Here is a 26,642-nt window from a genome sequence, read left to right on the forward strand (position 1 = left end):
TGCACACAAGATGTAAAAAGCCCACATTAGGAAAGCTAAACGGCAAACACACTTCACTAAAAAGAAAGTATTTTGTTTTTCCAAGCTGACCTGCTGGTAGTATATCTAAATGTATCAGACAGGAAGATTATTGTGTTCTACACGCAAACATTTTGCATAACATTGTGTGTGGGGGAAGAGACTTCTGGTGCCATGGATGATTTTGTTCTCAAAACGGAAGACAGCCTCAAACGCTACCACTTGGTACATCTTGTAATGCCTCTCTTTCCTAACCTTTAAAGACTCTCTGAGGTCTCCAAGTTTTATTTTATTATCCAGCCTATAAAACTGCAGAAATCAAATGTTACTCAGTGTTCTTGTTGCCTCTTAATCTTTCTGCCATGCATTAGCTCAGACATTCACCTCTCACTCAGCCCTCCCTCCCTTTACAAGACAGCAAACAAACCAGAATAGCCGAAAATCGTGTCAACCTACCACTCAGGTCACTATTTGTGATACGCAGTGTGGCGTTCTCAGACTGCAAGGAGCGGTTCTTCTCCAGCAGCAGCACCTCCAGCGGTTTAGATGCATCCTAAAGAAAATCAAAGTGGGAGGTTTGTTTCTAAAAGCATTTAGAGTCTCACTCAGGCACTGAAAAAGAATTTCAGAACTAAAAAACAAATGCTCATCTCTGCTATGAACGCAGCTAGGGAATTCACCATGCATATATTTGCAGGAATCACTCAGTGCTCCTACATGAGCCATAGAAGAGATTCACTGTTTAGTTTTCATTGTAAATCATTCATCAATTCTGCATTATTTTGAAATGTCTAATGGAACATTTTCTTAATCCTATTTATTTTAAAATGGTACTGGCATGCTTTCAATGTAAAAGCTGTAGACTTCTTTTAATCTGATTAAAATAGGAGTTAAGATTATACTATTTCTTCTAGGTCAACTGACACAAGTTAAGCATTTCCTTGAAATGCTGTGTTTCAGTATAAACAGTTTGTTAAAAAATAAATCAGTCACCGAAACCTGCCATTTACCTTCCACTAAATAGCTAACCCTTGATCATTAAAAACCATATTGAAAATTAATGCCAGTATATTGATATTCAGTTCAGATTTCAGAAGCAGGAATTTAATTTATAACCTTTAAACTTAAGAAAGATTAATTTGCTGGAGTAGCAGAGCTTTCTCCTATCTTCTCAATACTCAAAGGTTTGTTTTCTTTTGTGAACATTATTTTCAAGGCTAACAAAGACTTAAAAATGCTAAAATCCTTGCTCAGCGTACTGTCAGTACAAGAAACATGCAAATCTCAGTGTAGCTGTACACCAGCTCTAGTATCTTTAAATGACTCAACTTCACAACATTATGGTTATCCACTCCAGCACAGCTGAAATGTCATTCTTTGTCCTTGACCACTTAAGAGAAATTAACAGGCAAAAAATGTTCAGTTCAGCTTTTTAAATAAGAAAACATCAGGAAAACAGTGATCAACCCATATGTCTCAACAGCAACAGGAAATTGTCCCTGCCAACACCAACGAATTGCAAGACAAAAATTTTTGTTAATTAGCTGAACTGCTGAAGTAAGTAAGAAAACAAAAGTAGGTTCAGTACCTGCGCACCAGAGCTTTCAGATGGTGCAAACTCCATGGATTTCAATATACTGTGGAAGGCAGAAAAAAAAATTATTTTCTATTTCTTCTTTTCATAACAACCCCACTAAAGAGCATTAACATTATCATTTCCTACTCTCCAGCAACACTACAAGTGATAACAACTTTCCTTGCAGTAACACAGTCTCATAATGAATATAGAATAACTATTCAAACTAGTTATTGGATAAGAAAATTTTCTCGAGCGTCATCTAAATCATTCCATATGCAATCCCACCAGGCCAGTTTAAAGCGTAAATTTAAAGGTTAATAAGGATATAACATTTTAAGCTGTCAGAAGCGATATAAATTTATCTGTGAAGCTTGAAGGGAATGAGAAAGTTGTAGCACAGCAACAAAGCAGGGGAATCACCACCACAGTTACAGTACTTTATATAATATACAGCAGCTCACATAGCAAGGAAAATATGCACAAATAATCTTCCTGACCAAGACACTACAGGCTAAAAGGCAGTTTTTCATTTTAATAACCTCCTAGTTCTATGGCAAAGGGAAGACAAAATGGCACAATATTTCTTAAGAAATTTGAAAGATCCAAATATTTATAAGTACATTAAGAGAAGAATCTGATAGTCTCATTGTCAATATTTTATATAAATACTGAGCAGTCAAAGGATGTCTCCCTTCAAAGTCTTTCAGTTAGAGTTGTATTGTCTGGCAAATGAGAATCTTACAGGAATACAAACTTATTACTGTGCTTTGTCTTCTAAATTTTTTTAAATAGGCCTGCTGCAGGCAGGACGTTAACTTCCTCAGACTGAAGCAATAAATGATTCCAGCTTCTCATTGTACAAAGATGACATTCATTTGTTGAAGAAAAATACATGAACAGATACAGATAGCGTTTATACAGCATTTTTCATGTATAAAGCACCAGGAACTTTGTGAGGCAGGGAGAATATGTTTAATCATGTATTAAATGTGGAAACTGAGTCAAAAAAGGCAGAAGGCCAGTATTAAGATGTAGGAACTAGTTCTGGATGCCACTAGGAGTCAGCCAGGCACCCAGCATCCATTAACTGCCTCAGACCATGTGGTGTCCAGCTCCTCTATAAACCTCTGTGCATTAATCCAGAATTAGATGTCCATTAAGTGACACTCTGGAAATCAGTGGTGTCAGTGAGTCATTCAAGATCACTCAAGGTCATAGCAAATCCAAGGAAAAAAAAAGTCATTTTGAGACAGAAACCTCACGCATTTTGCATCTATGCATACTCACTGCATACAGCGTTAATTCTGACAGGCACTCCTACAAATCTAATAACTAATAAAATCACAAAATTCTGGCCGTCAGTATCATCATATGACATCACTGGACGACACCTCTTGCTGGCAGAAATCGCTGTAAGGTAGAGCCGTTGTCCAATACACAAACACATAAAGTAATGCTGTCAAGACTCTGCTTTACGTGGGCACAACAGCTCACCCACATGCAAAAGCACTCCTCTTCTGCTATTAAAGGAGTCGTGCCAGTCAAGGAGAGAGGTTGAGCATTAATGGCTCGAGTTCTTAGAGATCCTGACATTATATTGACATCGCAGGTTCGTTTACTCAGGTTGCTAATCACTGCTGAAAGCAAGTGTTTCTTGGGACACCTCTTCAGAGGCACAGCCCTGTCTACCAGGATTTCAAGGTGCTGGGGGAGAAAAATATACAGTCTCATCTCGGGGAAACCCCAGTCACTGGTAGGTAACTGTTTTCATCCTCCCATGGATTCTGCAGGGTACGGCCTCTGAAAGGACAACAGGTAGTAATGTATGTCCTCATGATGCCCAAATAAGGAGACCCATCTGAATTTAAAAAACCAATTTCTAACAGCAAATTATCATATGGCAAACTTCCCGTGGCAAGTCACAGGTGTTTCTCCCATTTCAATTCAGATCAGCAGTACACTTGCAGTGCAGGTCTCCCAATAAACCCCACTTACCACACTTTAGTTTCCCATGCAGAGCAGTCCTGCAGCATACCAACCGCATTCCTTCTGGATGAGACTAAACCAAAAGAAGCTGCATGCTCTCGAAGGAGAGGGTGTGATGTGCTCTGACCACTACCGTGCTGCCTACAGAACCAGACTGAAACCAGCTGGAAGTGCAAAGTAAGCCTGAACGTATTTAGTGTGTGTATCGGGTTCTCGGCACCAAAAGTTTGGCTTTAAAGCCCTGATCCTGTTGTGTCCTCCACTTGCACAGGTTGCTCTACCAATGCATTTTGGTTCCGAGCACCTCTTGCCAGCTGGGACCTTCAGAAAGGATCCTGAACCTTGCAGCAGCTGCACTTTTCAGTGAGCTTGGAGAAGGCATGCGTATTCAAACCTTGGCTGGAAACTTACTGACCTCTGCCTACTTCGAGTGGATTCTTTGCTACCTGAAACAGCCTTCTGGCAATTTCACAGCTAATTTCCTATATGCTTAGAACCCAAAATATACTAAAACCCAGGTTGATGATATCTGGAATTGCCCTTGGAGGAATATTCGCTACAGCAGGTTCATTTTTTCAAAAAATGTAGAAGTTAAACATGTCAAAAATGACTCTCCAAATGTGTCACAAAAGAGACATTTTCCTCAGGAATATGAGGAAGCAAAATGTTTCCCCTTTGGATTCCAGGAATATCTTTGCCCATGAGATCTCAACTCAATCTGCTGCTCAAGATCAGTTATCTGCTTTTAAAAGGAATGATCTTGTGGCTTGAATCTGCACATCTAAGACGACTTGAAAGATCTTACTCTAAAGCAAGGTGTGCATACGAACTTTCTGTTCGTATGATCCCAACTGCAAAGGCAGGACGGTTAGCACAGTTGTATTACTCGAGAGGGAACTGAAAGGACACACAGAGCTCTCAGATCTCAAAAATAGGTTTAAAAGCCATTTGGCACAAAAGCCAATGCAGAAAGCAAGGAATCCTCCCATCCCAGATCTTGACGTGGACCCAGTTAAGTTCCTCCAAGGTTAGAAGTTGGCTGATATCGAGATCCCTCAGCCTAGAATGCCTCTAACATTCTTGGGAGGATTAAGGAAAATACATCAGTGCCAAAACAACTGAGAAGTTTATTCTCTTTCTTCCTTACTGACAAGATAATTTTTTTCTTGGCGCGTTATGCACGTTACAAGCAGTTCATTTTTGTCAGCGTTTCAGGGCACAAAGGCAGGCATAGTAGGATTCAGTATGAGGGATACCAGATTTACAGCAATAGATTTTTCATAGTTTCACTTCAGATCAGACTGTCGCTCTCAGGTGATGCACATTCAGATTCTGACACATCTTTTGGACCAGATGGGAGCAGAGAAGGTGGCATGACTGAGCTGCTGTGATGATGCAGCATTGCAACCATCTTCAGTGCTCTCACAGAGGGTCTTAATGCCTCCCACCATCCAGCAGGATGGTGTATGGACCCCAGGCCACCTTACAAGCTAGCTGGCTGTCCCTCCAAACTCAGCCTGCCCAGATAAAAATTGTTACCACCAAGTTAGGCGATATAAAAGCTATAACAGCCAGGAGAACAGAGTTAATTTATTGGCACCCAACAAGGGCCACTTCCAGGAGATTCTCCCATCTATTTCACTGCAGGCTCATCTCGAAATAACAGGAACAGGCGGAAGCACCATATGAACACTCCTGTGTCATGGCTTCTCCTGGACCTCTTATCTGCCTTCCAATTCCTGCCCTCATGTAAGTCAGTGTTGTAAAAAAGAAAAAAAAGAAAAAAAAAAAAGGCATTACCACCAGGAATACAGGGATCTAAATAAATTTCGTATCTAAAGTCAAGTCATTAAACCAGGTAGGATTTAAAACTCATTTGCTGTTTTGGCACATCCACATTTAGTAACTCATGTAGCAAATTGGAAGGTTGTGGCTTAATTCCCATTCACTACTTTACATATGAAGGCATAAACTGGCTGAAATCTGAAGCTGAGTTTCCTTAACTCAGGAGAGAACATGGACATATTTACCTATATCACTAAAACGATGACACTTTTTTGAGACCAGTTAATATTCAGGTATAATGACCACAGAAATGGTCAACTCATTTCATCTGACGGAAACTATATACCTACATCAGGGTGTGCTGCAGCTGGCAGTGAACCAGAACCACAGCCAGTGTGGCTTGAATATAATAGCACCAGGGGCTGGGCAGTCATTGGGCTTGCAAAACCAAACCTGCTTTCCATATTCTCCAGGGACGTGTAAACAAAAGCACATGACTACCAGCCTCATCTGAAATACCTCATTAAACAAGGTAACATTTTTTCAGTCTTCTTAAAATACACACAAAAATGCCAGAATGATGAAAGAAGAGATGGAGTTTCTTGCAGTTATTTAAACCTTGACACTAAACATACTTCCAGTCAAAAAACTTCTCTTCTGAACCTGACAGCTTATCTTGTTATAGTTTAAAATGAGGCTCTTTTAAGTCTCTTAAAAACACCCCTTGAAATAGGAAGAGGCTGTTTGTGGCTTTAGTTTAAAACCACAATATATTAGCAAAAATATACAGTGAAACAAGTACAGCATTAAAATGGTAAGTGCTGAACACTGGCTGGCAAAGGCATAGAAAAGGTATTATGGCCAAAGGCCCTGCATTAAATTCTCGGTCCACATTACATTCAGCTGTTGGCTGGGATTTTTTAAAGAGTGGTCCACCTAAAGTACCACAGATTTTCAAACTTTTTACCCTTGGTGAACGATAGTTTTAGCGCCTTTTCTTCATGGACACTTGTATTATTTACTATTGTGATACTCTGCTGCAACAAAAAGGACTACTCTCAGTTACAGCAGTTGCACTGGTTCTGGATGCAATTTTTGCCAATACTCCCGATTTCCCTGCCTTTGTGGTTTTGCTGAATTCTTTATTGTTCCAAGAACACAGATTTGTGGCTTCATTTAACAAGCATTGTTAACCTAGAGTTTGTGAAAAAATTATGTAAGCATTTAATACTTACTTTAATTCTTTCTTAACCTCTTCATAATCAGCCTGTCCTTTCAGTTTTTCTTCCAGTTGCTTTAAAAGAAAGAACATGGATTTAATTATTTAGATTTTTTCTGCAGGCTTTCAAAATCATCTTTAAATTATTCTATATATACAGCAGTGCACAAGTGAGGGTTAATGACTCATACCCAATTTACATATATTAGAAAACAAACTATAACCAATTCAACGTAAACACAATTATACCTCACTCTTCCTTTGTTTACAGAGTGCCAAGCATTACAGAATTCAGTAGGTCCCAGTTTGGCTGTTTGCAATGTCACTGTCATGTGTTCAATAAAGAGATCGGGGAAGAAGGTATTAAAAATGCAGCAGCTGAAATTTTTACGAAACTGATAAATTCAGTAAACAAGCAGGATGCTTTGGCACATACTGTATTCTTAATACCACAGTTCTTGATAACCTTATCTACAGGAAAAAAAAAAGACTGAAGAAGCTGTTGTTGACTGGAACGCCTTACGCTTGTAAGACTTCTACAATGCCTCATGCCCGAACAAAACAGCCGTACCAAGTCGTTTCACAAGCATTACGTATTGCAATAACTAATATGATTACACACCGGAGATGAAACATTGAGACCACCTCAGCAGGTCTTTTTGCTCAGGTCTACCTGACCTGGAGCAGTCTCAATTGCTTCTCTTTGGTGTGAAGATGCCACAAACGTTGAAACAGACCTCCTAACACAATCTGTAATGCAATGCCACACATTCGAACCTTTCCCAAGAGCCCCTGCTCCCAACAACAGTGCTCATCACTGTGGGAAAAATGCTTCAGGAGGCTGATGCTGTTAACGTTGCTTGCAGAAGCCACATTAATTTCTCACTAATAATTTCTTTGCAGGCACACCTGATCTAAGCAAAGAAAGAACAGAACTTACTGGCCTGCAACTTCCATGGGTAAGTTCAGGCTAGCTCTGCTTCACTTATTTTTTGGTGTTAAAATTGGCACAGAATCCCAAAGGTCACAGGAAACAGAAATAACACAAGGGTGTACCACCCTCAAACACAGAGCACCTACTTTGAAAAGGAAAGAAATATATGACATGAAAAAGAAAAACAGGGCTTTATGTCCAGGAGAGGCTGCCTTCAGTGGAGAAGTGAATTCAAGAAGATCCTACATTCACTCCTGGGCTGCTCATTGAATGCAGGAGGAAGGCAGGGAAGGGCTGCTGTGAACTTGGATAATTTTAGCAAACCTGTTTAAAATGCAGCCTCACAAAGCTCTGCACCAGCACAGTTATGGGTGCACGAGCAGCAGGGCTGGGACAGACAAACAATTAGAAGTGGGAACCTCAACCTCATGTTGTCTTCCCAAAGTAAGCCAGTGTGTAGGTATCACCCATCTCAAAGCCATCCAGTGGGTACAGGCAGCTATGTAATACAGCACACAGATTAGTGAGTCCATCATCTGAGCCACCTTAATAATTTAAATGAGGCTTCTTCAGATGACAATAGCAGCATGATGGGGCTTTGTTGGATTTCCAGCTGTTTTGCCATCTTCTAAAGGACTTCCTATCATGCCCTTTCCAGCTTATGCATTGCTGACACTTCTGCCTTGCCATTAGTACGCACATTAAAAAGCAGTGACAAAGTGGACATCCATGTTATCAATATACAGCCCTCTTAAATTCCTGTTCCTGTTTTTTGATACCATAATCCACAATCCTTAGCCACTGCTGACAAGAGGCATCTCCTGGCAGTAATACATGGGCCCAGCTCTGGCAGCTGTTCAACAAGCAACTCTTAATGGATCACCACCACTGCTTGCTGCAGGAAAGCAGAAACTGTTGTTAAGTGTGGAATTTGCACTCTACGGGATGTTGATGAAACGAGCAGCTTTTTAAAAGGTCTTGTGTCCTAGCATCCTTAGCCATCAGTAACTTGTGCAGTCATTTGGATTGTGTTAAAAAGAAAAAAAAAAAAACATGTCTACTTCAGCTAAAACAGTTTTTTTCACCTGGAATAAACACAGGGCAAGTTTTAGTCATTTCTTCTGACATGTCCTGCCTTACCAAATTCCAGTTACTAACTGGAATTATAGGGAGTACTGACTGCTTTATATAGCAGACACAGCGCTGCAGGTGTTTTAGCCCTGCTAAAAAACCGTATACTGACATAACCAGGAAAATCCTGGTTGATGTGACCAGGAAAATCCTACAAATATTAAAGATGTTTGAGGTTTTGATAACCTCCAACATGTGTTGAAATCTCATTATGCAAATGTACTACATAATCCCAGGGACCAAGGTGTCACTTCAGTTCTCTAAGTTTTAAGGAGGGCTACCTACAACATGCCACAAGTTTAAGCAGCTTGTCAAGCTACAGCTCAACGCTGAGCAAAAGAGTTACTAGACTTTTTAACGCACCAGATCAGGCTCAGTAAGACTGGAGAGGGATCTTTAAATGAAAGCAGTAAGCCAGAGAGCCGCTGGTACTGGGGAGGAGACTCAGCATCATGACTGACAGCTTCAAAACTCGATGCAGGCAATGGGAGGACCCTGCTGAACACCACACACACCTTTCAGCTTTCCTTGGCCATGTCACTCTGCCAGCTGCTTCTAACTGCTTTTTGCTGCTCTACAGCTTAAAGCAAAGATACACTACCACTACAATTCACCTCTTCCTTAACTCTGACTCGTAACATTTTTGGGTCTACAGCAGATTAGCTTTTACAGTGGGGATAGCTGGCTATTTACACTAGTCCTCAGTATAAAAAGTACTGGAATAAATTTAAACTAAACAATATCCTGGATTAATATGTTAGTTACTTATGCAAAGAAACACTAAGAAAAAAAGCCTTTTGTAGAAACAGATATAAAATACAGAAAAGCTAATGATTCCCATTTTAATGCAATCTATATTAAATGTAATTCTGTATAGGGATATGCTATACCCTGAAAATACTTCTGGAAATTTTAGGTACAAAACAGAGTTAGAAAAAAGAAGGAAAAAACCCGATGTTGACAGAATGAAGCTGTTTTGGACTCTCAGGTACTTGTATGCTGTTATAGCAGTATGGCAACCAGCAATACTTTACTTTGAATTGTATAAAAAATACATACATCCATCATTCCCAAGTACCTAAAACAGAGATTGATGCCATGGAAAATCTGCACCTAAATGTATACTTTACTAAACAATATAAACTAACAACTGAGAATGTAATGCCTGTATATAAGCAGACCATTTAGGCACCTGGCATCTTCCCAGTCAATGACTGTTTTAAAATGTATTAGTATGGTAATTGTCTCAAAGAACCCTGTAAAATGCACAGAACATGGTATAACAAAGGTTCAAGCTGTGAGACAATCTGGAGGAACTAATGTCTTGCACTAAATATCAACCTGGTTAATTCAGACAAAATATATTCTAACGTTCTCCAACACACAAAAATGCAGAGAGCCAGAGGATAGAAGGAATGGACTGGTGGCATTTCTGCACAGTAAATTTGCAAATATTCTATGTTAAGGAATCGTATTGCATTTGTTGTATGAATGAACCCATGTTAAAGCATGCGCAGATTGGGTCCCCTCTTACGTTATTTAAAAAAAAAAATCATTACTGTATTATTAACTAAAGTGTCTTAGGTAAATAGCATGGGCTGTATTAAGGGGCTTAAAACATTTTTAAAAACCCATTAGATTAATGTCGTAGTTTAGTTTAGAGTGATAAACTAAAAAGCCCATATTTAATTAACTCAGGTTATTTGATGTATCTCTTTGCTAACTAGCACTGTTGTATTTTAACTGGGTAGCATGGAAGCTCTAACTCCCAGCAACAAAGGGTTAATATAATTCTAGTGAGAAAAGTCTTGTTACTAGAGGACATGTTTTGATTATTAGATCAGATGAAGATAAAGAAGCAATAATTTTGAAAGTATTTCTGTATTGTTTCATTAAGTCATAGGGTATTAAAGAATTCCCGCAAGATATGGTCTGAGAACATTGCTTTAATTTGTGAAACTGTGATTCATTTTTTGTGGAGGCAACCATTACAATCTCAGTTATTTTAAAAGCAATTCCTCTATAATCAAACATGAGATCAACGTATCACCACTGAGATTTCGTTCTTTGTACAACAGATCTCAGACACAGTTTTTCCCAGCATTTTGGGGTAAAAGTATGTACTTTGAAGTATTTTTATAGTGCAACAAATAAGGTTAAAGAGGGCTGAAAGGACTAAAACTTTATCAATAGAGTCACTGCATCAGACGCTATCAACAGGAACCTAAATACAGAGCATTAGCTGGGCAAGCCTATGAGAAAATAGGAGGAGATTACTGAAATGAAAATCAAAGACTTGCTGTCATTTCTATGATCCTATTCCCTTTGAAGTTAATGGCTAAACTAATACTGACCTCACCAGGAACATGCTTTATTCCAAGAAAATCTGTCAAGTGCAAGGACTCAAGGTATTTTCTATCAGGCTTTACGAAAAAATAACCACCCCCCCCATAAACATGGGTGTAGCCAGCAAAATGTGTCCCTCAAAACCAGGCCAGCTCCTTCCTCCCTCATTAAGAGGGGTGCCCACACGGTGACAGATGGGCGGAGACCAATACTGTCAACATAGGAAACTAATAGGTTTCCTTTGCTCTACTGAATTTTCGTAAGAATTCTGCAAGGCTGTCTTAAAACATGCAGAAAGCATAGTGAATGCAACACTTCAGCTTTCATCCCTAACAGACGTTTCTCCACATAAATTATGCTACACCAGAGCAAAACTAGTAACTGCTAAAAAATGTCAGAATTAGAACAATTTGTAGAGTTTCAATTGAACATTAAATCATTCTGAGAGAGGAAAGCTACCCACGCCACAGTCAGAGCTAAGTGGGTACTATCAGCCTCCTGCTTTCAAAAAACTCTCAAGACTATAAAACCTGCAAAACTATGCAGTCTTTAATGGAATAGATAAATTTATCTTGTTTACACTTTGAAGCTCATAGATGGTAGAACAATGAAAGAGACAGGAGTTACAGGAAACTGATTCATAACACATCAGGAAACATTTCTCATACTTACTGATAGATCAAAACTGTGTGGGCTAGCTCAGAAAGAAAGTAAAGCTGCTGAAGCAAAAGGTAAAAGGGTCACTCACAAAATTGTTAAGTTGTTTCTTCTGGTTTTAGTGCAGGGGTACTGGTATGCAAGTGAATATAGGACTGGACTGCTAATTGTAAATGGGAATTACTCTGCAGCAAATATACAGTTAAAAAAAATAATTAAATGGTTATTAAGGCTAAAACGCCTTCTCTCTCTGTTTTGATTTTACTTGTTTTTATGCTCTAAATGATACACTGCCCTTTTCCAGTGGAGAAAACTAGAGGGGGTACCAGGTAAATTCAAAGACAGACCACAGCACAATAAACATTCCTGACAAATCTGCAATACCAATCACTGGAATGGGAGTTAAAAGTTTTAAAACCTAAGAAGGATTTTCTGTGCCTTTTCAGTTCAGCTACTTCACTACATATCCTTGGTAAATATATGTTGGGTTTTGTTGGTGGGTTTAATTCTAAAGGTAGCTAAGTTCTGCAAAAACAAATTTCAAAAATTTCAAATTTCAAAACAATGAGAACTAGGTAAATTAAATTTCAACAAAACTGTGATCGCTTAGAATAAAATGCCACAGAAACTAGAACTCAACAGCACCCTGAAGAAGTCAATGGCTTTTACGGTGCCTCTCAGAACCACAGAAAACTTGCATCAGTAAAACCCAATATTGGTACGTCAGTTATATCCTTCGAAAGCTGCTGAGCACAGAACTGAGCCTTACTTTAAGTGTGCTGTTCTTGGCGGTCAGCTGCTGCTCCAGCTGTGAGATTTGGCTGCTGGAGTTCTCCCGCAGCTTGGTGAGGCTGCCCTGGAGTCTCTGGACATCTTCTACAAGCTGGGCAATTTCCCGCTCCTTCGCAGCCAGTTCTACTTCCAAGCTGGACCGTGTTAGCACCTCGATGGCCTGCTCCTAATGTGAAAAGAAGTATTAGACCACACAAATAAAAAAAGGCAACAAGCCTGAATTTAGGACAGTTAGGTAAGGACCAAACATGGCAGCGGGTGGCATGAGAGACAGAAACAATTTCTAAATCTGGGACTCCCGTGATTGACTGCGTGAACCAGGAAGATGAACCCTTCTGCTCCCCAGCACAGCTCTTTGGTAAAATAGGGATAATGGAGAGAATAAATTTCCCTATTTCATAAGTGCACTGGAGAGATACAGCCACAAAAGTCAAAGGATTGTATTTAGATCTATTTATTATTAATAGTCCAAATGCTTTGACAACTATCAAAATCCATGCTTACAAAATACTAATCAGATAAAATATTCTGAAGTAATGGAGCAGAATTTCTTAATCAGGAACAGCAGAGTCATGTGCCTTTGGCTCTTCGTATGTATGCTGCACGTTTCAGGCAAAATTGTCAAAAATTGCCCCAAACTGCTACTTCCAATGAACTTGCTCCTTGCATGGAAACTGTTCACTGTTAATATTATTGCTAGCAACTAAAGCCTGTCGTCCATGGGGATGAAGATAGATGTGACAGCTGTAAGACAAGGCCATTCTCCCTTTGGTCTCCGCTTTCAGAAATTCCCTTTCCTAAATCAGGATCTTTCTTCTTCCAGTTTCCCACAGCTGCAAAACCTGTCCTCAAGTCTGCAACTTCCTCACTAGACTGACTTTCCAGTAGGACAAGAAATAAGAGAGGACAGAGAAGTTAAGAAGAAGGTAGATATATTCAGAAAAGATAATACAGACTAATTGTACCATCTCTTCTGTCTCCTTTTGTATTAAGAAATCAATAGTTATAATGCATTGGAGAGCTCTGAACCTCTCTTCCATGAAGAACGTAAGGAAATCCTTGTGCAGATCTGGGGAGCACGAGGCAGCCCAATGATGAACACATATTCCATTAAAAAGCCTAAAACGCATCTTACAAAGGTTAATGGCTGTTCCTCAGAAAACACCAGTGAAGTAGGAAAGATTCCATTTACCAAGAGAGACAATGATCGTAAGCATTATACCAAAGATCCTACAGCGAAAGAGCTGAAAATTCAACCCACCGACGCTGTCACCCAAGCACTTCCCTTACAATTCAAGATGACATTGCAGCAGATTGAAATATACTCCATACCCTCTTTTCTGGAAAATACAGGTACAACAAAATACCTCTTCCATATCTTCTAAACACTTAGCTTGATTCTCAGTGACTGCATACCATTGTACCTCACAGAAAGCTACATGTACGAACAGCGGTTAACAACGCTCTCCTATTACACTGAATTATACTTTTAACTTGAAAAAACCTCTAATTTGCTTGCATGAAACATCACAAGTTGTATAATCATCTGCTGCTTGTGCCTATTGAGACTAGAACGTAGAGTCTGAAATAAGATAGATAATGATCATTTTCATCCTGCAGTAGTTGTCATATTAAATATAAATGAAGTGCAGAAGTACTATTAAATACAAGAAAGACCTAATGTTAAAATAATGATAAGACTAGGACACGAGATAGGAAGAGGCAGGTAATTCAGAGTTACAAGTGATATTCAGGCTTTTTATTTTTTGTTTTGCAGCCTGCTTGTCTATCTTTTGACTTCTCTGAGAAAATACTGGGTTGTATTAATAGATGACCAAACAGATCTGGAGGACTTATGGTTTGTTACTCATTCTCTGCAAATGTATTTTAAAGGCAACCATGTGTTTCTCCAATATCAGTGTCAAGTATGTACATGGCTTGCAAGAAAAAAAGCAATGTAAGGAGCACGATTTCTTTTGTTTGTTAAATCTGCTGCTTAGAAGTACACTAAATTTCACTTAATTGCATATTTACATTTAAATACTCCTATTTCTCCTTTGGCAAACAAAAACCAAAATAATCTGTCTGCTCATCTGTGATACCTGTTAACCCAGGACCAGCTGGAGTCCTGTAATAGCATTCTGTACCCGCAAGGTCTGATCAGCAGAGTCAGCTCTACCAACCTCCCCAAACAGTGGTGTTTGCTTTATTTAGAAACACACAGAGAAGGCAACAAGCAGCCAAACCTTTAGGAGTACAGGGTATCTTCTCAATTTCCTAAGCTTCTTTTATTGGATTTATAGGTGTAATTCTCAGTTCAGATACAGTCAGTGAAAACTGCAATGATACCAAATTTATTTCTAGTTCCTCTGACACTAAGAATAACAAGACCCAGAAATGGGCAGGCAGCAGGCCCTTGCTAACGCAACCAAATCTGGGGAAAGTTGGTTCCCTTGGTCTGAAGCTCTATGCCTCTGCTGTGCCCTCCAGGCAGGCATGTGCTGATGGCCCACCAAGACACTCTGTTATACTGCATCGCTGCCTTTATTTTTCCTCTGCTGATGCTCTTACCAATGTCAAATAATTTCTGAGAGTTGCTGCTATCCACCTGGACCGGCAGCCATTGAGAGCTATGGATCACTGCACCAGTCGCCACGCAGCAGAGGACTTCTGTCCCTCCTGTGGTCTTCTGCAGCCACCAACCCCCTCAGAAGTTTAAGCAAACCACAATCCCAAAGGAACACAATTCCATTTCAGTTAAAATACTACTCCAAACAGATATTTTTATAGCTGCAAGCATAAACTGAAAGAGCTGTACTGCAGGAATGTCAGAAACCTGTAAGTCAGTAAATATTTTCTCTCACCACATCAGGTGCCTTCTGGATCTGCGTAGCAAGTTGGAGAGATTTGTTAGCTGACGAGAGCTGCTCCCTTAAGGTCTCTGCCTCTCTCTGAGCCACCTCTGCCCTCTGAAGGAAATGAAAAGGGGTGAAAAGAGAAAGTACATTCAGTTTAACAACTGACAATTATTACAAGAACATTCATCAATTCATGCCTGACTGAATATAATTGATTTTCCTAAACACTCAACCTAATAAATGTTAGAAAAAAACATAGAATGTGATGGATTTTTATTTTAAACAGTACAAGGAAGAAATAATTGAGCGATTATGACAGTAATTTAACGCTAGGAGCAAGGAATCCCCTGCTGATACTAATGCTGCGGCCCACTGAATTTCCCAGACTGAATAAATACAAGTGGAAATGGAGTCTTTTTATTCAATTTCTTTCTATTCTCATAGACCAAGCAGATTTTATTGCAAGGTTCCTCATGGGAATAATTCTCACGGGTAAATGCTGAATTAAAAGATATTCTGACCATTCTCTCTAACACACATACAATGTTGTGGGCTCTCTTTCTTCAGTAATTATTTCCCAAAACATGAATTGTTAGATTCTGTTCTTTCAGCAGGTCTATTTATTCAACAATATTTAACCCTAAACTGACCATTTTGCACAGATCAGTTACCAACTGCTGAGCATTTACGCAATATCTGATAAGCCTGTGACTTGGCTACCACACAAAATTCCCATATAAATACTGAATAATAACAGAAAGGAGAAAAGCAGAATTATGAGGAAAGATTGTCTGTGCAAGAGTTTGGGTAGAGACAGATGGATCAGTAACTTCAAGCAATAAATAGCAGCAAAGTCCTTTCCATAAGCGTGTATAAGCTTCTGTTAAGAAAAGCAGAACAAAGCCTGGTTGTTTTTACAGTATATACTCCTCCTGGCCAGACTTTCTTCTTTTTTTAAAAAAAGAAAAAAGTATTTTATTGTTATAAAACCACACTGCTTACCTCCTTGAGTAATCACTGCTTTTCACCTGGGCTACTTCATGCAAATCATGCTGCACTTTCAGCAGAAAATAGCTAAAATAATTTTCTATCTCCACTTCCAAGACGTATCACCAACTCTTCCAAACCCATGAGCTGTCACCAATCGAGGCCAAAACTTTTCTTGACCAACTTTTACCCTTTACACTGATAGGTCCCTTCCTTTATTGAATAATAAGTTCACACTGCCATTTTGAAGCCACGAAAACTGCTGTTATTTCTGTGTGCCAGACTCCCTGCTTTTTCAGCTAATCCTTTTGAAAACCTAAGTCATCTAAAATAGTGAATATAAACCCCAGACCCCTGTGGGTGTGCATGGTCTTTGACTTACTTACTAGCCAAAGCAGAGACTCCGTCTGCATGTTTAATCAATCAGTAAACTAACGGCAATCAAATACTAAATGCATCATCTGCACTATTTGCTCACAACATTATATTAAATGATTTTGCTTAGGTTCTACAGCTGTAATTAAAATGTAATTGTAAAAAGTACAGTAACATGGCTCTAATAATCAGAGCATGGGACACAACCTATTGTGTGCTTGAAAAAATGGTAGCAGTGTTAAAAAGGCAGAAAAAGAGAAAGTTTACATTGTTTGTGCAGCTGGATAATATTAGGATGAAAACCTGAGCTAACAATACACATTGAGGTAAATTATTTTTTCGCACTTTATTAGATGTGGATGTACGTATATTGATCTAATAACTGCTAAACAACTCCAGCAAAGCAGGACAAGTTACTACACTGTGGCACTTGCTCTTGCATCTACTGCTGTATAAGTAATGGGTTTTGCAGCCTTAAGCAATTCTGCTGATGGCTTCCATTCACAGCAGCATTGTTTTGAGAATCTATTCAGCTTGCATGCAAGCAAACCACAGAGGATATTTCTAATAGATGTTACATCTGCATATACAGTAAGCTGTCAGCTGCCCTTTCTGCCTAGCCTCCCCAGCCAATTCAGAACACCTGTTGTAATCCCGTGAATAATATTAGACAAGATTTCATACTATGCATTGTTAAAAATACATCAGCGGAAACTTTGGGCAATTCTATTTGGGAAATACTGGTCAATTTTTCTTTTTTTTTTCCAGAATGGAAGCTTTTTAGAGCCAGAATTATAAATGTGTTCAGTGTCTGGAAAGCACTTTTGGGTGCTATTGCAATATAAATTATAAATTACACACACAAACCTGTTAAAAGAACGGTAGTTTCAAAATTGAGCACTTAGAAGTTTTGAAAAGCCAACCCCAAGGCTGCGGGTATGTTCGGCCACTCCCTGCGCGCAGAGCTTTGGGAGGCAGGCTGGAACTGCACAGTAACATGCTATTGCTTTTTCCTGACGAGACCCCCTACTTCATTCAACTCTCTGCATGAATATTGCTCAGCGAGTGAATATTTTGTTTTGTCCTCCTTGTTCTGTGTGTGACCTCCGCGGCTTATTTACTGCAAACTAATCTGCAGATAGGATTAATCGCTTCCTCACGGGCTGTGGTCTGGTTTCCACCACCAAAGGATCTAAGTGCTTCAGAACCGTTTACGAATGCCCTGGCACTACCCCCCATTTTGAGCTGTATGGGTTCCTCAAGCCCCCAGCGTATCGCCGTTCGGGTGCTGTGCACAGCGGTGTCAACCACAACCTCACTGCGCGGTACGGGCTGCCTGCGGCCGCTTCTCACCTGCACCAGAGACTCCATACAGCAGCTGCAGTGCTGCTCCCCTGCAAAACCCTCTGGTTTTGCCCCTCTGACTCCTACCCCTCTCTGCTTGTCACTTTGTCCCCTTCCCAATTCATTCTGGCTGCTGGAAGCACCATTTCGGTCTTGTCTGAGCTTCAGGCAGGCAAAAGCAAGCTTACACTTCGCACGACCTAACGAATACACACAAACTTCCAGAATTAGTCTTACCCCCACGATTTCCTCCTTCCTCTTTTCCTCGTTGCTTCTTCTCCAAATGTCCTCGCAGCAGCCCCGTCCTGGTCCTCCTCCTCCTTCCCTCCCTCCCCACCACAAACCTCCTCTCCCCTTCCTGCTCTCACGCCGATGCTGCCCGTCTCCCCGTCGCGGCAGGGGCAGCCTGGGGGAGCATCTCCCCTCCCGGTGCTCCCCGTCAAAGTGGCACTGAACCTTACATTACTACCGAGAGAAGAAAAACCTGGCCGGTTAATGTTCACCCAGCCGGCGCAGTGATAGACTGCAGCGTGCTTGGGACAGGCACGGACATCAAAGCCCACAAATTCAAACCAGATTCTGTTGAGTTTGTGTGAACTCTTTTTTTTTTTTCCCTCAGACGCTTATAGGCTGGCCAAACTTGGGGCTTTTTTTTTTTTTTTTTTTTTTTGCTACTTGAAGTAACAGAAGATACAACCCTGAGAAAAAGGCAAACCCTCCCTCATCAAGTGCCAAGCTCCCTCTCTTAAATATGGTCACAGCAGGCTCCTCACCAAAACAGCAAGAACAACTCGTAACATGTGGGGAAAAATGGATTTTTTTTCCTAATCTTGTTCTTAGAAATGGTTGAACAATTTTTCCTGAAATAAGAAAAGACACTGCAGCCAGAGACAGACGCCCAGTATGGAAAATGGCTAAAACCTAGCAATCTTGCACAACTTGGAGCCACTAGAAAGTTCACACAACCTTCTCTTTGTGTGAAACTATCCCACTTCAGCTAAGAAATATGTATGCCATAGTACAGTTGCTTCTCATCAGTCAGTGCTAAAACTCTTGGTTTCTTACTTCCAAATCTACCATGCACAGCCTAGAAAACCCATGATGACCAGTGACAGTCACACTACTGGCCTTGATAGAGATCATGCAAATCCAGGATTGTCTAAAACTGCTATTTTTCTGGATAGTTCAGTCATACAATTCCTCCTAATTTCTATACCACTGTTTTTCTAGCATAGGGCTACCTCCCTGGTAACAAAATATTTCAAAATACTTTCTTTCTCCTTAATATAGCATGTAAATACTGTACTGATCACAGTGGAGCCAGTAGGTCATGATCACAATGCTGCCGTGTGCTTTCCAATTAAAAAAAAAAAAAAAAGGAAAAAGCCTTACACAATATATCCAGTTTAAATGATTCTCATTGTTTCCTGACAAGATAATGAATAGCATGAACTGAGTGCTCTTCTACTTACAGAAAAATGCTAATTTGATCAAAGACCAGTAGTGTGAATAGCAAAATGTGATACTTACAAGCAAAAAAGTATAACCTTTCCCTTAAAGTTCCACCAGCCAAACTATATTTCCTTATTACATGCTAAATTCAGTCCTATACATGGCAAAATCTTCCTATGGGCTAGGAGTGTATATTATCACAAGTAATTCTGCTGAAGTTAATGAGCCTGGTTATGGCAGTAATCGCCATGCTTGATTTTAAGCGCTTGAAGCTGACACTCTTACTTGCAAGCTGCTGCAAAAGCTATGTTTCTTGGAGTATGAGAACAATTAAAGCACACTGGTTCAATGTGCTTTAATTTTCTAACTTTTGAGATATAAGAATTTATTTTCAAACCTTTAAATGACCCTTGCTTTCACAGAACAGCAAGGTTATCAGAAAATCTGTGACATGAAAGACTCTTCAGGGCTCTGGCACCTATGTTTTCCAGTAATGGAGAATTACATGAAAAAAAACAAAAAAACTCCAACAAGCAGAAGAGGTTGTTGGGTTCTCTTCATTCTTGTCTTCAGGCTATTGCACTTTCTTCTGCGCACTGAAAGGCTGCCAGATAAATGTATTCCCAGCTGAAAGCTAAGCATTTACAGCAAACTCCTGTGTTTGTATGAAAATAATATTAACCATATTTTGCCTTTATACAGCACTTCTCCATGCAAGGATCTCAATGCACTTTATAAAGTAAATGTTATTATTCCCATTTTACAGATAGTGAAATCACAGGATTAAGTGAATGACCTCATCTGCTATAAAACAGCATAACTTTGCTGAATTCAGCAGGGCTATGGCACACCACGATAGCAGAGCATCTAGTTCATTGCAAAGGGAGTCAGAAATAAAAAGCAAATACTCTGGCAGCATTTGTGGGCAGTATCTGTGTTAGCCTTGGTGCAGATGAAGGAGTCGTGTCAAGACAAATACCCTTCTTCGTGGAAACATAAAAACAAGGACTGCCTCGACACTGGTTTTGTTACCACTGGTGGGTCAGAGCAAAACCCTCCTGCACAGCACTTGCACTACCTATATTGTGTTGCATTTGTGTTGCTAAGTGAAAGAGGAGAATTTATTCCATCTGCTGCTCAAAAACATACATATTTTATAGCAATCTCACTTAGTGGGAATATCTTTTCAAACCATTTTCCAATGTGATTTGTTAGAGACAGGAAGGTTCCATACCCAATTAAATAAAAAAAAATAATCTTGAGAACAGCATTTCTGCTAAAATGCCCTGGTGAGGTTTTCTTTCTACTTCTATAGCAGACACTGTTTCATGTATTTTAGTGGTAGTTTGGTTCCAAAAAATGCTTAAACTCACTAACCCTTCCTCTACAGATCTTAAAATCTAACACTACATTTCTGTGGAACAAATGGCACTGACGCAGTCTAAATGCTTTAATAAATGGTTATGTATTTTAGAAAGAATAGTTGTTCTTGTACTATTGATAACAGAAGTTTCTATATTTGACTTTCTTTCCCCAGAAAAAAAAAAAAAAAGTAGTGGAAATCTGGGAGCACTATCAGCACTGTGAATATGGAAAGAAAACCAATGGAAACATTTTGCTTTTCCAAAGGGATAACATGGCATAGATGCAGAAGAAAAAAAATTAATTACTTCTTTTTCTATAGCTTTCACAATGTAGTCCACCAAAAAAAAGTCCCACGTTCTCTTTCTGTTATTACTCCCAAAATCTAAGGATACCTCTATCTGAGTCTGTTTTTCAAATCTATTTCCTCCTCCTCAAGATTAAAATACAATAACCCAGGATCAACCAACCCTAACTGAAGTTCTTCTCTTTTTCTTTTAAAAGTGAAAAAGCACTTTTTTTTTCAGGAAACCCAAATTACAAAGCCCATTAGACTTTTTTTTTTTTTTTTTTTTTTAAACCAATGTGAACTGAATGTATAAAGCTAATAAACACATCTGGATACACCAGTGGCATGAAACCACAAAGTTAGACTCAATATTAAAACCTTAAAATGAGCCGCTCTCTCGCTCGCTTTTTTTTTTAAATTTAACACTCCAAAGTATTTCTGTTTTCACAACATAGGAATTATTCTTTTCAACAGAAACCTCAGTTTTTCTCATGCACAACTGGGTGATTCCAGGCTGCTAGATGAAGTATAGAAACAGAAGGATAATTCATTTGAATAAATTTGTCATCCCAAAGATTCACGACTTCCTACCATAAACACTTATGAGAAAGGTGTAAACTTGAAAAGGTACAGAAAAGCGCTAACCATAAATATTTGTGTAAAATATACATTCACACAACTGTAACTGTTACAAATGCAGAAAAGTACACTGGAGCCTCATTAACTTCACTGATTGGAAATTATAATATTCTGGGAATCAAACAATAAAAAATTCAAAGATGCTATATCCCAAACTATGATAAATCATTTATTTTGACAAGTAAGGGTAGTTTAGTTTTAATTATTTATTATTATACTTCGTAGCATATCAGAAAATATGCAGTGATTTATTGTGCAAAATGAAATCTTAATAAAACGAGTCCCTTCCCCAAACTACAGGATTATTAAATCTTCATGGAAATGCAAGGGTGAACTCTTGGGTTATTTTTGTTATCGAGCTGGCGGGTTAGTAAAGTGAAAATAAGCCATTCCTATTGCATTTAGTTATATTTCACTTCAGCCCTTTATAGACCCAAGCCATACAAGTCATACAACCTTGGGGATGAGGACAGAATCAGAGAGCAGTAACAGACCCCCAGCTGCCACTGCCCCCAGCTCTTCTGCTGTCTTGCAGATGACGCAGTTGCATCTTACCGCTAAAGCAAGCAGGGGCTATTGGCTTCAGACTTTACACCCCTGCTAAAGCTACACATAATGGAGCTAATGGCTCCTCTTGAGGCAGGTGAAGGTAGACGAGCCATTTTAATGTACTATCCTTGTCGTTTTTGTACCAGTTTATAGTTCTCAGGACTTCAAGGTGGAAGGGCTACTCCACTGGCTACCACTGACACCTACAGCCCAGCCAGGACCCGCCTCACCCTAACAGTGCGTGTAAATTGGTGTACTTTAATTACTCTGTTTGAGCTTTGTCAGTCTGAATGAGACTAGACCTGCTGCAAAACCCGACTCGAGATCTTGGATTAACTGCACTGAGTGCCTGGATTAGCAGCTGAGGAAGGGCTGTCATCCCAGCAGCCGTGCTGCCACCACATCCCAGCACCCGTTTCCAAACCCCTCTACCCCAGCTTGCTCCACTCAAGTGAGGGATTTATTTCTCTCCTTGGTTAGGGTTACGGTTTGGGGGAAAATTCAGTTTATACCTTGCGTTAACGATACAATGGAGAGAAACCGGGCTTTGCAGTCACTACCCCTGTTTCTTTCTAAGCAGAAAATTGCAAAGCTCACTGGTATTTAAAGGTAATTATTTCTATGAGCTTGTAATTTCTTCTGGGGATGATAGCACACAAACAAGCCCAGAAAACTCCTGCATGAAACAATTTGAGGATCTAAATGAGGAAAAAACAGTGGGAGAAGAAAGGTGATGGAGTCTGAAGACTAAGAACAGTCCATGCTTCACCCAACACAACACGAGGGTGGGAGTTACATCATCAACTCTGTCCCCATGGCTTTCATCACACCTGGATCAATGGCGATGAGTACATCCACCCTCTCATTGCTGCAGAATTGGAGACGGAAATGGCACTCCCCACCTCTTAAGAGTCAAAGAGGTGTCCTCACATAAAGCAAGGGAAGTTCAGAAATGCCAGCTCTGGATTTAAAAAGGGCAGTAACTGAGAAAGGGATTTTAAAGAAATAGCAGATATTTAAAAATTTACAGCAAATATTTTTCACATATTTAAAAATTTACAGCAAATATTTTTCACATTTTCAGTGGAAACATTTCGCTGTTCTGTAAATTTCTGCTCTGAATCCCAGTCGTTTGGGTCAGTGTTAATTCCAGAGCAGCAAAACATCACATCAAAATCAGCAAGGCAGTCTGTCCTCAAAGTAGGAGTCATGCTGAGCACTACTCTTTAAAGGTAGCCTTAATAATGGGGAATAAGTACTGAAATGGTAAAAGGAAATGTTAATTTAACTATTAAAGACATAATTATGTTAAGTACTTGTTTCTGCAATTGTAACACTTCAGCCTGATGCGAACTCACTTTCTGGCCTGTGCAATGGATTTAATTTCTTCCAATTTTTTTTTCAACTATAAAGAGGTAAAACACAGGAATTGCTGCTACAAAGATTACTTAGTTACAATTTATAGAAGTGTTTTATAAAGGTAAAGCATCACACAAGACAAAGACTATGGGCATGTTCCAGCAAATCAGCTGAGCTACTCCAGCACCTCGCTGCTCCTGCTCAGCCACTGGTGAACCTCTCCTTCGCCGTCTCCTCCGAGGCCACACGCTCCCCTCGCATCCCTCATCTCAGCGCTGCTGCTTCTCCAATGTTTTGTTGAGCTGCCTCAATTTGCTAAACCCCCAGAAAACAAAACTGGTCCCTTCACCCCAAATTCAGGCCTTTCTGCAGTTCCTGAGCTCAATGGACTCAATGAAGGGTCCCCCAATTGCAAAAGCTGCTGTTAGGGAGGGGACAGGACCACAGCAGCTGGGAGGGGGAACCAGAGGAGGGGGAGATGGGGAAAGGAGAGAGACAATCGCTTCTTCTGGCTTTACAACACCTCAGATGAATTGAACACTGATGTTTACATACAGATTCAGAGTTTGCTGAATTACAACCAAACTAAAGGTTATGCATATAAGCAGTTATAAATTTTGAGTAATTTAAAAAAAAAAAACAATAAAGTAAAAAAACCCCCACACTGCAGGTTTGTTCCAGTTAGGAAAATATCTTTAGCATTTCTGTATAAATAGATATATTCCATTTTAGTATGGCAATGAGGAAATCATAAATACCTGTTCTTTAACTACAACCACCTTTGTACTATGAGAAAAGAAAAAACCTACCGGGTAGATCATTGCTACAACTTTGCAAAACGTACTGCCTTTGCAAAAATCACAAAATAATTCTACCAAAACATCTTTAACACCTACATCATTTCTAAAAAGTCTACAGATTTTCAAATAATTACTAGCACTTTCATAAATATTTAATGCCATCTACAAAAGTTCTTTGACAGAACTAAAAACCTACTGTGCAAACCTCAATTTTCTTTTACTGACTAAATAATCAACACAACAACTTACAAATCTGCCTTCTGCTTCATTAGTATTTTTCTAATTTATAAAGAACTAATGTAAGGGACAATATACTTGCTATACTTCTCAACTCCTGGGGGGTGTGGGGGCTGAAAGCTGATCTGGCAAAAGGAAAAAGACAAAAAAAAGCAGCAGCTGGAGGCAGGGTTAGTTTTCAACAGGATCAGTGACCTGGTCTGGCTCATGGTGCGGCTCCACAACCACTACCGACAGCATGAGGCGTGCAGCAGGACCACATGGCGGGAAAGGAGGTGCAACTATTCTTCTTGGAAGAGAGCTGCTCTTAGGTAAGCTTAAACTTGATTATAAAACCATAACCTGAGAGACTTAAGATCTGTAATCTCTGATTTTACCTGACAGAGGGATTAATGAAGTTCACTGATAAGCAAATGCCTGGTTGAGGCTTCCCTCTGTGAAACCATCACCCGTTGCATATATCACCTGTGAATCCTGCATGTCCATACACATCTCCTTCATCACCTGAAACAGTCACTCAAAGTACAGACTGGACCACAAGAGCACTTTGCTTGGGTGTTGGGTTTGGTTTTTTTAAAACTTTGTATTTTAAAAAGTTCCATACGATTGTGCCACTTTCTCGGGAGTGTGTGCACTGTGAGGGAACGTGGGAGGGACATTTCACAGTCTACCAAATTAGGATCTGCAGGAACAAATTACAATTTCTTTGTTCTCCTGCATGGCACAGTCTGATCCAACCCTTGCTAAAAATTAATACGCTAAAAACATAACAGAAAAGGAAGGAAAAAGAAAAGTCCAGAAAAGTCCACAAAAGCTAGAGCTGCAGCAGAAGGTCAGGCCTCCCTAGGTCAGGCTGCTGGCAGTCCTGCCACTGCTGCAGGGCAGAGGCCCTTTAATTCAGGCAGTTACCTGCACGTCCGAGTAGGGGCCAACATGATGGATTTAGAAACATAAACCCAAGAATAACTATAGTGGGAAACTTAAGTTTAAATTATTAGAAGGTAAATACATGGCAAGCACTACTCTACTGTGCATACGATCCTCACAGAGTATCCCTGAAGAGCTGTATTTTTCTCTGAATTTGCATATTTTCTTACTCTACACAGTTATGACTGCTAAGTGCATATAAAAGAACTGTCATGAAATCCAAAAGAGAAGAAACAAAAAAATCAGTCACACTTAGAATTTTATGGGGGACTCATTTAAAATCCTACCTGATTTGCTCTTTCAAGGTCTGTCATGATCATCTCGATTTCATCAGCCCTGCGAGAACAAGAGAGCAGAAGTACTGTTATCACATGAAGAATGCCTGCTATATGAGTTCATGCACAGTACAATTGCAACATTCATACAAACAACATCAATTTTCAGTATTTTTTTAAAAGGACACAGTAAGACTGATCAGCCAGTCTTTTGACTGGTGAAATCCTCTTGGGTTTCAGCTCTGTGGACTGGTTTGCAAGTCTCCAATTCCTTTGCCTGTTCCCTTTTTGCAATGAAATAAGCGTATTGATATTTGAGCATATTCATCAGATCTTTGAAGATCTTACTCCCCAACCTTCTGCAGAAGGGCAGTGTCATCTTTCCTACACATAACTGTGCTTCACAAGTGATGATTATGGCGAAGTCAAAGACTACAGTTCTTCAGTCAACTACTTGTATACACGTACATGAAAGTGGCCTGTTACTCTTCTGTTCCAGTGTGCCTACAAGTTTGGTTCTAAATTTGGCTAGAAAAAAAATATCACAAGGTCAAAGAGACCAAGAAATTTAATTTTACATTATGCAGATAAGAGTTTTTTGACACAAATTTATGAAACTCTGAATTTAGACTCAGGCTCTTAATGCACACTACAAAGCTGAACAGGAAAATTGAAGGGTTGGAAACTATACAGGTAGTCAAGGAAAAACAGATCCTTCACATACGTGCGTTAGGTGGCAGCT

General features: G+C 39.6%; 1 protein-coding gene across 10 annotated transcripts in view; it reads right to left on the bottom strand.

Annotated features, from left to right (window-relative positions):
- The window catches only part of CUX1 (cut like homeobox 1), a 283,672-nt gene that overhangs the window by 76,634 nt on the left and 180,396 nt on the right, over positions 1 to 26,642 (bottom strand). For all 10 annotated transcript variants that reach the window (XM_052804541.1, XM_052804539.1, XM_052804538.1 and 7 more), the window contains exons 9-14: positions 25,913 to 25,961; positions 15,312 to 15,416; positions 12,425 to 12,613; positions 6,604 to 6,662; positions 1,607 to 1,655; positions 475 to 571 (exon numbers count right to left, since the gene is read on the bottom strand). In XM_052804541.1, the coding sequence (XP_052660501.1) occupies positions 475 to 571; positions 1,607 to 1,655; positions 6,604 to 6,662; positions 12,425 to 12,613; positions 15,312 to 15,416; positions 25,913 to 25,961 (548 nt within the window). The remainder of the gene's footprint in view (positions 1 to 474; positions 572 to 1,606; positions 1,656 to 6,603; positions 6,663 to 12,424; positions 12,614 to 15,311; positions 15,417 to 25,912; positions 25,962 to 26,642) is intronic.

The sequence above is a fragment of the Harpia harpyja genome, chromosome 12, assembly GCF_026419915.1.
Source record: "Harpia harpyja isolate bHarHar1 chromosome 12, bHarHar1 primary haplotype, whole genome shotgun sequence".
Lineage (NCBI taxonomy): Eukaryota > Metazoa > Chordata > Aves > Accipitriformes > Accipitridae > Harpia > Harpia harpyja.